The sequence below is a fragment of the Gopherus flavomarginatus genome, chromosome 4 (assembly GCF_025201925.1).
Source record: "Gopherus flavomarginatus isolate rGopFla2 chromosome 4, rGopFla2.mat.asm, whole genome shotgun sequence".
NCBI lineage: Eukaryota > Metazoa > Chordata > Testudines > Testudinidae > Gopherus > Gopherus flavomarginatus.
The window spans coordinates 1,327,497-1,339,873 of NC_066620.1; the positions used below are offsets into that span (position 1 = coordinate 1,327,497).

The 12,377-nt window shown below is 43.9% G+C and overlaps 1 protein-coding gene across 1 annotated transcript in view; it reads left to right on the forward strand.

Moving 5' to 3' along the window:
• Positions 1–12,377, forward strand: part of ABHD12 (abhydrolase domain containing 12, lysophospholipase) — a 66,971-nt gene that overhangs the window by 38,746 nt on the left and 15,848 nt on the right. The window contains exons 5-9 of the mRNA XM_050951229.1: positions 887–917; positions 4,853–4,898; positions 7,115–7,244; positions 10,528–10,565; positions 11,308–11,387. Coding sequence (XP_050807186.1) covers positions 887–917; positions 4,853–4,898; positions 7,115–7,244; positions 10,528–10,565; positions 11,308–11,387 — 325 coding nt within the window. The remainder of the gene's footprint in view (positions 1–886; positions 918–4,852; positions 4,899–7,114; positions 7,245–10,527; positions 10,566–11,307; positions 11,388–12,377) is intronic.

A 12,377-nucleotide genomic window follows, 5' to 3' on the forward strand; every position in this document is an offset into this window, starting at 1 on the left:
CAAACTATTAATACTGTGCCCAAGTTGAACAGTGCAGTAAGTGGAAACTAGATCAGGGTCAGCAACCTTTCAGAAGTGGTGTGCCGAGTCTTCATTTATTCACTCTGGTTTTGTGGGCCAGTAATACATTTTAACGTTTTTTGAAGGCCTCTTTCTATAAGTCTATAATATATAACTAAACTATTGTTGTATGTAAAGTAAATAAGGTTTTTAAAATGTTTAAGAAGCTTCATTTTAAATGAAGTTAAAATACAGAGGCCCCAGACCAGTGGCCAGGATCCAGGGCAGTGAGAGTGCCACTGAAAATCAGCTTGTGTGCTGCCTTCGGCACGCGTGCTATAGGTTGCCCACCCCTAAACTAGATAGTTCAGCATTATTTTTACATCAATGCAGCATCTGAAGCCAAATCTGTTAACTCTACTTCACTGGAGATTCTGCCATGGATTAGCAACATGATTTGCTAATACTGAAATCTTAAGGTGAAGGACAAGTTGAGATTTAACTTTAAAATCATTCCTGATAGAGTTGGCTTGGGTTTTTTGGAGTGCGTGTCACAAGCCAGCAAAAACTTTCATTTTCTTGGTAGACCTGGAATTCCCTCAGCATATGTTATTACTTGTTTGTGGGAGTTGGGCAGGAAGACAATGTTTGGAATGAATGCTTGCTGTGTCGTCCAGTAATGAAACTAAGGGTTGTTGTCTTCTCAAGGTAAATGGCTAAGAAGTTAGGTAAGGTATTTAAAATGTATGTTTTGTAGAATATCAGCATTTGTCCATATTTAATTAGAGACCTGGAGGAAAAAAGTACAACTCTCTGAAGATATGTGCCTTTGGAAGCTTAAATACTAATGTCTCTTCCTCCTCTTTCCCTAAATTTCTTTTCACAGAGGAGGGGATCACCGTGTGGAACTTTACAAGGTAAGTGACTCCATGCTTCCTCCAAACTGTTGCATTATACAGATTGAGCAAATAAAAGCCCTAAACCTGTCATCGTAAAATATCCTGGTCTTATTGTACTTTTCTATAAAACAAACCATAGTTCTACTATTCCTTAGTGACAAGCCTATAAGTATTATTTCCTGGATTTATAAATTATATCTTTCCCTTTATAATTGGTATTGGAGTGCTGGCGCCTGTAAAATGATCTGATTGCCATGCTGCTTATCCTGTGAAACTCCCTTTAGCAAAACCTTCTTAATTCAGGTCACTTCTCCAGTGCTATTTGTCAACTCAAAAGAGGCAGATGACTGTTTCTTTTCCTCCAAAACAAAGATCAACTGAGTTTCAGCAAGATGGCACCTCGTGTTTAAAGAGAACGTAATGAAAATATCATCTCAGTTTTTAGTTTCCTCGGGACCGCTGGATACTGTAAAACAATTTCCATTTGCCCAAATGGACAAATTAGCATTGTAGTTATTGTGTACTTGAGCAAGAAGTGCAGGCAATGTCTGTTTAAAAACCTCACCACAACTACTGAATAAATAGAGGCTGTGCGTAGTCTAGTGGATATAGCAGAGGACTGAGTGTCCGGACACTTGGGTTTTAGTCCTGGCTCTGCTGCTGCCTTGCTGTATAACCTTAGACAAGCCACTTTACCTGCCTTCCTCAGTCAGCTCATCTAAAATACGTTGCAACAGCTGGACTCAAAAATTATACTTGGTCAATTTGTCAGTGGTATGTGAAAAAGAAACCTCTAAGTGCATGTAACAGCAAATTCAAATTGGCCAGGTTCTGGCCCCTTTCTTTGGGGCTGCCTGTAGGTTCTGAGCATCAGTGGAGCTGCCCAGAGTCTGAAAGATACCAGAGCTGCTTAGAAAAGATGGAGCAGTTCAGGTAGTTTTTTCAAACTTCCCTTGCCCAGATTACAAATTTCTGAGCAACTTGGTGTATCTTGCAGGTTGCAGTAACGAGATCAAGATAACTTCACTCTGCTGCATGGAAAATAGATGAGCATCAGATGTATGGGGGTGATTATTTTGGTGGGGTGTGAAGGACATCGCTAGAAAAATTGAGAATCAACAATAAGTAAGCTAGTGGACAGAGAGAGAAATGGAGGGGAGCATCCCTTCTCAGCACCGGTAGTTGGGTGGTGGTGCCAGGGAAGAAGAAAACGCAAATCCTTAGACGTGTACCTGCTAAGACCAATATGAAAGATGGTGATGTGGGAGTGGGGACATATCTGCGATATCCACTGACAGTTCTCTGTTGAAGTTGAGTTTCTGCCCCTTCCCTAAACACACCCTGGTGTCCTGCCATAATAATTTCTAAGGCACTTTGGGATTAGCTGATGAAAAGTACTATGTAGGCACCTAGTACTTACATGATTATGGATTACCCTATTTAGGAAAAGGGAACTCCGTTCCCACACACATCCAGCGACAGAGATTGCCATCCCTATGGTCAAACAAGGGCTGTCCATGGCTCTGTTATGGTTAGTTTTAAGTAAAGAAACGTAGCCGGCAGTTGCTACATGATTAAGGCTACAATTTTGTCACGGATATTTTTAGTAGAAGTCATGGACAGCTCATGGGCAATAAACAAAAATTCACGGAAACTGTGACCTGTCCCTGACTTTTACTAAATACATCTCTGACAAAATGAGGAGGGTCCAGCACCCTGCCCTGCTGAATGCAGTGACTGGAAGTTGGGGAGGGATTTCCCCTGCCACCTTGCAGGGCCGGGAGCTGGGAGGGCACCACTGCCTATGGGAGATGGGGGATGGAGAGCAGCTGCCAGAGTCCCTCTGCTGCCAGGGATGGCTGAAGAGCTCTGGGGTCCTCCCCTGCCCGCAGGGCTGGGAGGTGGGGAGGGAATCCCCTGTCACCCTGCAGGGCTGGGGACCTGCCGGGGTCCCCCTGGTGCCTGTGGCAGCTGGGGAGTTTGGGGGCCCACACCGGCTGGTCAGTTGCAGGGGTCCCACGTCGGCTGGGCTGATGTGGTGCCCCAATGTCATGGAGGTCTCTGGAAGTCATAGAATCCGTGACTTCCGCAACCTCCACGATGCAATCATAGCCTTATACGTGATTACTGTCACCCTGTTTTATTGGTGACCTTTGTTGTGGTGTTGGAGAGCTGATTCAGGCTTCTTTGTTCTGCGTACCCCAGGCCTGTCCTATTCACAGCAATAATTGAAACAATAAGAGCATTGTGTCTTGGAACTACGTATTTATTCGACACAAGCACAAACAGTTGTAGGGAAGACATTGTCCTGTGTACCATCCAGGGGCATGATAGCAAAGAGATTCTGTTTACATTTCTTGAAAAATGTATAAAGCCAGCCTTTCCTTTACCCGCTCTCCCCCAGCGCGCCACACTGAATATGTCAGAGTAAATCAGTCTTGTAAAGCTAATAGCCATGTGCCTGGCTTAGATGACTAGAACAGGCCACTCTTCGTTTCAAAGTATTCACACAAAGGGGTTGCCCTGATTGCTCCAACTTTCTTGTGTAGACAAGATCTAAAAATACCAAAATAGACTTTACCCACTGTAGGTCCTTTTAAAATGTTGTAAGTTGGTACACAGTGGTCAAGATCTGGAACTTTAACATCACTTTTGCTAAGGCATTTTAAAAACAAATTCCTTTGTTCATGTGTCTTTTTTTTTTTTTTTACTTGTTTGCAACAGACTTTACAAGGGTCATCAGTGCTAAGACATAAACATAAATCTTCATAACAGACCAGTTTTCTAAACAATATATTTTAGAGGAGACTTTCGAGCTTGTTGAAAACATTCAAAAATTAAAACAGCCTCTTCTGAGCTATCATACATGTTAATGTCATTAAATATTCGTAAGCATCCACAAAATATATTCAGTGTATCAGCTGGGTAGGAACAGCCTGTACATTTGAATAATATAAATAAGGCAGCCTTTGTACTGTTTCATGAACAATCTAAAGATTGCGGTGTGGTGTAGACAGCAGCAGAATTTTGAAATCCCTATTGGTAAAATAGTTCCAGAAGAGGGGCTGTAGCTGGAATGATCTCTCTCTCCTTTTGGATTTTTGTTTGATTTTTCAGATTGCACTGATACAAACAAGGCAAGGTGTTGTCAATTGTTTTCCAGAACTTAAAGCTGGTGTTCATACAGATGAAAATAATGCTTCCTTAAGACACTGTCTATAGGCAAACTATAAAGCCAAGCGAGTGAGTATTTACAGTCTCAAAGACAACATTCATGCTTCAAGGGAACATTTAAAAAGACAGAGGCTTTTGAGTGGTTCCTCTTGTAGTTTTATTATTGGTGCTATGCAAAAAGTGACGTTAAGCTTCAAGCCATCACATCGAGAAGAATATAGAGTAGGGATCAAAACTAGCTGAAGGTAACACAGAAATGCTCAGACTCTTCTGGGAGCACATGTAGAGCAAATGCCTTTGTGGAATGATCTGTCTATCTTAGGCACTCCTATGACTCCCATTACCATAGCAGCCAAGCACCTAGCTGTCTTTAATGTGTTTATCCTCACAGTACCCCTATTGTCCCAATTGTACAGATGGGGAACACAGAGGCTAAGTGACTTGCTGATGGGCACATTGAAGTTTGTGGCAGAGCAAGGAGTTGAACCCAAGTGTCATGAGTTCCAGGCCCTCACCCTGACCACGGGACTATTCTTCCTTTCTGTTCTGTGGCTGGGGAAATAAAAAGAAACAAAATTACAATCTGAAATAATTGGGTGTGTGCAAGCCCTTGCCTGGATCATTGTATATTCCCTTCTCCTGGATGTTGGGTCAATGCCATAAATTAGAACACATGCTGTGGAACAAAGTTCTCTATTGCTGGGTGTGACGTTTGAGTGATAGTACAGCTGTTACTCAGTTTGTGGCTGTGTGTTAAATGCTTCCTTTTTTCTATTTAGGTTCTAAGTTCCCTTGGTTACCATGTAGTCACATTTGATTATCGAGGTGAGTGTTTGTTTATTTATTAGGAAGCTGTGTTTGGCTCTGTCTGTCTTATCTGGAAACTGCTACTTTTGATCTTACAGCTAACTGCTGTTTTGACAGTTTCAGAAGCTGTTACTAATTAGACATTTCTTGAATTTTCATTGAGTTCTTAAAATCTCAGAATGTGTTACCTTCTCCAATGTTTCTCTGATTTCTTTCCCTGTGTAGCACATAAACCATGAGATCTTACTACCTTTTCCCCTTCTCAAAGCAGGTACTTATATGACCCGCATCACCATAGTATCTGAATGCCTCAGTTTTTAATGCATTTATTCTCCCAACATCCCTTTGAGGTATGGCAGTGCTATTATCCCCAGTTTATAGGTGTGAAACTGAGACACAGAGAGGCTATGTGATTTGCCTGTAGTCACCCAGGAAGTCTGTGCAAAGCAGGTAATTGGACCTAGGTCTGCCCAGCTCTAGGCGAGAGCCCTAATCACTGGACCATCCTGCAACTCATGGATTGAACGGACACTGCTGCAGCAATCTATTCTCTGACAGCTCAGATTTTGTCTGAAAAAATACAGACATCTATAGGTTTCTTTACTACCCTCCCCAACTTACTGTACTTCCAGCAGGCAAGTTTTGAAAGCAGTTCATTGGGAATGCCACCCACTGGCCTTGCAACAGGTGGATGTTTGGAGCTCTGCTCAGCAAAATGTACATTACATCTGCTGTTAGTGTGCAGGGAAGTCCGTACCATTTCCACTGCTAACGAGTGGTGCAGGGGATAGTCTGTTTTAGCCCAGTACTCTTTTCTTCCTAAATCACACAAACCGAATGTTACCCTTTCTCCAGGCTTGAGCTAGTAACGTCTTGCTGCCCTTTCAGAACACTTCACACCGGCTGTTCAAGGGGAAAAGTCTGAAATGTAAATTGTTTCCGAAAGCTCATAAAATTCTTTGTCATATTCTTTTAATTTTAACTCGCAAAAGAACCAAGTGAACATCTTAGACTGGGCTGGTGTATAATCCTACATTAGCTTGTTGAGGGATGCTTATGGATTAGACCCAAGCCATATTTATAGATACGCTGCTTACAGTCAGCCATGGATTATACTGATTTTCTGATCTATGAACCAGTATCAAACACCTGTTTGTAGCTCAGCAGCATCACCATTGGACAAGGTCTCATCAGAATCTGCTGCACAGCTTGTACCCCCTCTCTTGGATCTTGATCTCTTAAATGTTTTGAAATTTTGTTCCTTACTCTTGCTGATGTGTGTTACCTCTGTGTTTGGCACCGGTGTGACTGCTGCTGCAGTACTGTGTCCAGTTCTGGTGCCCACAATCTGAGAAGGATGTTGATGAATAGGAGAGAGTCCATAGAAAAGCCATGAGAATGATTAAAGGATTAGAAATCATGCTTTATAGTAATGGACTCAAGGAGCTCAATTTATTTAACTTAACAAAGAGACGGTTAAGGGGTGACTTAATCACAGTCTACAAGTACCTAAATAGGAAACACATATTGAATAATGGTCTCGTCAAACTAGCAGAGAAAGGTCGAACATGATTCAATGGCTGGAAGTTGAAGCTAGACACATTGAGTGGAAATGAGGCGTACGTTTTTAATGGTGAGAGTGAATTAATCATTGGAACAACTTACCAGGGGTCCTGGTGGATTCTCCATCACTGACCATTGTAAAATCAAGATTGGATGTTTTTCTAAAAGCTCTGCTCTAGGAATTATTTTGATGAAGTTATCTGGGCTGTTAAACAGGAGATCAGACTAGATGACCACAGTGGTCCCTTCTGGCCTTGGAATCTGAATCTGAGGAGAGGCATTTAAGACCTGAAAGTGGCCGTTCTGCATGCAAGAACTGGCCTATAGTGGAACCAGAAATGCAGGCTACTGGAACATTAGCTTCCAAGAGGAGCACCAACTCTTGCTTTCATTGTTTGCCAAACCCGCAGTCTGCTTGGCAACTGGCAGCAGCCAAGTTCTAACAGTAGAAGCTTGACTGAGACTTTAAGCAAGATACACTGAGACACTGCACTGTGCCAGTCTTTGTTTCATTCCTGCTTTAATTTGGTGTGCAGGTACAATACAGCAGGCAGGAATATTCTCATGTTTCAGATACCTTCCCAGTTGTGGGCATGCAGCTTGTTGAAGGCATAAGAAATGCCTTATTTTGCTGGATGGCTTAGGTGTGACTTAAAATTTTTGTGTTTCAGGGTGGGGAGATTCTTTGGGAACTCCCTCAGAGAGAGGAATGACCTATGATGCACTCCACGTTTTTGACTGGATAAAAGCAAGAAGTGGAGACAATCCTGTCTATATATGGGGGCACTCCTTAGGCACAGGGTAAGCCTCCAATTCAGATGGCAGCTCTCTAGAATAATCAAAGTAGGTCTATGTTGATCTTTGACAAATGTAGTGCCATTTATAGATAGTAGCTATAATCCATTCTGGTTTGTGTCTGTATCTGAATTTAATCACTGCAGAATAATTTCTTCTTTGCTCTTTTTAATTTAGGAAATAGGATAGTGAATAGAACATGTATCCTAGAATTCCAGAGCGCTGGACTGGAAATTAGAAGGCAGTAAGATCAGCATTGCATCATGTAATGAGAGAAATAATAGGCAGATCGTGGGGAATGATCATCACTGGTGTAAGCAGGCACAGTTCCCTGGACAACAGTGGAGTTGCGCCCATTTATACCACCGTGTTGAGTGTGGGTTTGTTTTTTTTTTTTTAAGCCATACTCCTTGGATTCCATCCTATACACTCTTGAAAGGGTAAAATTTTGTTTAGCTAGAAAATATTTCTCAGACTAACTTACTACACATATGCATGATTTACAGATCAGCACTGGGGCAATTAAGCTGTTAAAATGGTGATTTCACTTGTAGAAATGAAGTATGAAAAATTCTTTAAAAGCTAGAAGCAGCAACAAAACTAGATGCATTGCCTTAATTGGCAGGATGCTGATTGTGAAGTAATTTAAGACAAGGTCTGGCTATTGGTTCATAGTAAAAAGTTTTGGAACCACTGACTTAAGGCAACCAAATCAACTGCTTTTTGTCGTCTTTTGCGACCACCATTGCATATATGCATCCTCCATCCCAGCGCCGGGACACTAACACTGATCTGAGGGGAGGGGAGGGGGAGTTGGAGAGTGAGTCTGCCTTGCACTCACCCCTCAGCCTGGCTCCTGTCGCACAGGCTGGTCACTGAGGTTTGGTGTGGCTGCTCGTCTGTCATGGGAAGGCCAGGCCAAACCTGAGTGGTGCTGCGACCATGTGTGCCAGACCATGATGCCTTTACCAGGGAACTGGGCCCAGCCCCGCAGGACAGGAGCCACTTCTAAGGGATGAATGTGGGCCAGCTCGTTCTCGTACACCCTCCCATGAGAGCTGGGCTGGGAGAAGCGGGTGTGTGCCTAGGCCAGGGCCCTGTGATGGGTTAATCCGGCCCTGGACATGGCAACCCTTCCTGTAACCCACTTGTGGGTCAGGACCCACCATTTGGGAAACACTGTATTAAGCTGCCTGCAAATTTAACGTGTGGTACTTCTGAACTAAGTGAATTTCTGGAGAGAGCTGACTTTTGTTAATAACATTGCAGAGCTCTTCCCAGAATTGAAAGGAGGAATTACCCCACAGGAATGGGTACACTGTCAGGTTTGTGTTCCCAGATCTGTCACCATTGTAGACATTTGAACTATCATAGTGTGTAGTTTGATAGAAAAAGCCTGCAATGAAAGTACTGGGATATTTTATATTTGCAAGAGAGAATAAAGGTCTGGTCTTAAGAGGGGGAGCGGGAGGGAATTTTTTTCAAAACACCCTGCCAGAACCCTGCCCGTACAGTAAAAAGCAGTTGTCACTTCAGATAATTCTGTCTCTCTCCTGTCTGAAAATGTGCTGCTTTGAATTAATAAACAGCTGTATTTTTATAAATGATTGTCATGCTCAGATTGCCACAGATTCTGTATTGCTGAAATGCCTGCTGCTGCACAAATCATGTGGGTAACATTTAATATTCACACTTCACTAGTAAGCGTTTAATTATCTGAAATTTGTAAGCTTTCATCTCTCCCTCCACTCACCCCACAGTCCTCCCTTAGGGCCTTATCTGCACTGCTGGAAAAGGGGTGTGGTTTACCTTGCGGTAAATAATATGCATGAGCTGTCCCATGACAAACACACAATGAAGATTATGAGGTAAACTAGGTAAGGTCAGGCCCAGTGCTTTTATAGCAGTGAAGACAAGGCCCAAGGTCTCAGCTTGCCTGGTGAGCTGAAATTTGCATGCTCTTGATCTGTGCATCCCAGAGCAGTTACCTATTCCAGAGTGTGTGTGTGTGTGTCACTGGGGCTCAGCGGTAATGGGGGCCAGCAGAGAGACTGATGACCTCAGCACAGGAGAGTTTGTGGGCAGTAAGAGGACTGGAGAGCCTGTGGAAGCAGAACCTTGGGGAGCAATGTGTGAAAAGAAGGGCATAGGGGTCTGCTGAAGGTTTCAGTGAGGGAATCCTGGTCATGTTAGGAGAGTGTGTGGAGCATGAATAAGGTTATGATTTAGTCATGGGTAGTTTTAGTAAAAATCCCGGACAAGTCGTGGAAAATAACCAAAAAATCATGACCAGTGACCTGCTGTGACTTTTTTTTTTAAAGCCAGAAATACCCTAACTAAACCTTAGGTGCTGGGGTGGGGTAGGAGTGTGCTCCAGTGGATGCCGTTACTCCAGGTTGAGGGGTGGCCCAGGGCTCTGCCGCCGCTGCTCCCGGAGAGCTCCCAGGACCAGTGTGGCTGACCCTAGGGCCACCCCAGCTGCTCAGGCGGTCCTGAGGTCAGCCACTGCAGCTGCGGAAGTCACAGAGGTCCCAGAAAGCTACAGAATCCGTGACCTCCACGAAAGACTCAAAGCACGAGGAACTAGGGAGGGCAGATTCTATGGCCTTGGCTACACTGATGCCTTACAGTGCTGCAACTTTTTCACTCTGGTGTGAAAAAACACCCCCCTGAGCGCAAGTTACAGCGCTGCAAAGCGCTAGTGTAAACACAGCCCCAGTGCTGGGAGCATAGCCCCACGGGGAGGTGGCGTACCTGCAGCGCTGGGAGAGCTCTCTCCCAGCACTGGCCCCGCGACCACACTCACCCTTCAAAGCGCTGTTGCGGGAGCGCTCCCACGGCAGCGCTGTATGGCTGCAAGTGTAGCCATACCCTCAGTCTGAACCTAAGAAAAATCCTGCGTCTTATTAAATGTCACTCATCTCTCAACTGTCTCTATGTCCAAGGAAGTGGAATTTTGCTGAATAGCAGCTCCTTTAATCTCCAGTCATATGAATCAGAGCAGTAGGGAAGAGGAGGAAGTATTTTGAGGTGTTCTTTAAGCCCTCTGAAAGGCTGTCCCAGTATCTGAGTGTTCAAAATTGCTGCAAAACATCAGTAAATTGAGCCACTCACTGTCTGTTGCCTACACTTCCAACCCTGACACTGGCTTGAAGTGCAGCTGTCTTGAGCTCAGTCTCAGAGCTGGATCTTCCAAGTGACAGTATGTTATGCTTTGACTTGCTGTGGTTCTTTAGCAGTGAGTGATGAAAACACTTGATTTAACACACAATGTATTTTTTTCTTTTAGAGTTGCAACAAATTTAGTGAGGCGTCTTTGTGAAAGAGGTAAGGCTAATGGGAAAGGGGCACTCGCTATGTGGCACAAGTTGCACTTATGGCCCTAGCTGCTGCTTGGTTACCTTGGTCTGACTTTATTGCAAAAGTAATTTTATCTTATGCTTTTGTATAATATACTCTTATTTGGAACATAATTCCCCAAAATGTGTCTTTTAGTATTATGTAAGCCTTTCCCAATGCAAACCAGGGCATCCCTCGGTGTGAGCTTTGGCACACTGCTGCGGTGGTGGTATTACCAAAAAATATTTTATTTTATTCAGAACTTGCACTGTCTTATGGCTAGCTGGAGTATTTTAGGTTTTGGTTTGGCAGCTTTCATAAGGGTTGAGTTACCTTAGACACCCCTTTTACGCCATTCCAAAAATGCAGCTGTAGAGCTTTCCAGTGTTCATCACAGCTCTTTAAAATGACTGCCTGAGCTTGACCATGACCTCGGTGTGCACATTTCTGCTGCACACTTTCCCAGCCAGAAGTCAGTGGGTCAAGGGAGGATCTGAGGCCCATGTAATTATTTTAGACACCTTTTCAGCCATTAGGAAATGGGTAACTCATGTCACTCCATCTGAGAGGAGAATATTGTCTCACTTTGCGCATTTACCTTGTCTTGTAGCGTCTCTAGCATATAAAGATTGCTCCGCTGTGGCGCCACTTCTGGTCTATTTGCTTTGCTTTGTCTTAACTCACCTGAGTTTTGTGCTTTAATGGGCTGTGCTATGTGCTCCTGTTTCAGAAACTCCTCCAGATGCCCTCATACTGGAATCGCCATTTACTAATATACGTGAAGAAGCAAAAAGCCATCCGTTTTCAGTGGCAAGTACAGACTTCAATTTTTATTACCTCGTATTTAGTCACAAACTAGCACATTTACAAATTCCTCGTGGGCTGTACTAGCACTCCTGAGTGAGTTCTGTAAGCCCCTAGCGATTGGCAGTGTTTGTTGTTGTAGGGCACGAAATGCTTTTGTAGCAATGCACCTTACAAATGAAATAAAGTATAATTAACAACCATAATTGGAGTCTGATGAAAGAAAAGGAAAATTGGGAATGAAAAGTAATAAAGCCAGGGGTGAGAAATACAGACCAATTTGGCTATGTCTGTGGGGAGTGTGTTCTCCACCACAGGTTTCACCAGTGCAAAGGCATGGTCCCTTGCTGACAAAGGGCACGACTGAGACTGTGCCAGTGAGTAGCGTGTGAGTGCAGATACCGCTCAGAGGAGGCTCAAAGGAGCATCAGATACAGCCCGGGTACACCCCATTTAGGGCTTTTAAATCAGTGCTATTCCATTTCATAGCCAACCAGTGCAGTTCTGAGCCGGCTGAATGTGGTGGAGAAGCTGGACCAAGAAGTTAAAATGGCCCAGACTTCCAAATGAGTGCACTTCTGCCTTAGGCATGGAGCTGTGTACACGCACATGTACATGCAGATCCAACTGGCCTCTGCACATTACTCCTAAATCAGGAGTGCACAAAGGAGCATGTACATTTAGGTGTACAGCTGTTTGAAGGTTGGACTAAAATAATCACCAACCCTCATGGTCACAAGGCCATCTGTAGCTATTACAAGTACATCCCAGGACCAGACCTGCCCAGGGAGTGCAACTGGAAACACTTCACCCACTGTGCAGCCATGTGGGTTTCCATGGGAACAGCAGGGCTGAAAGCTTTGCCACAACTCATAACCTGACTACTTGCCAGTGGTGAATCTCCTTATGGTCAATCTCTTCCTAGCAGCCAGACTTCTGTTTTCCCAGGGTTGATGGTGAAGCTGCTCTGACACCCAACAAAAGTAACCAACACAC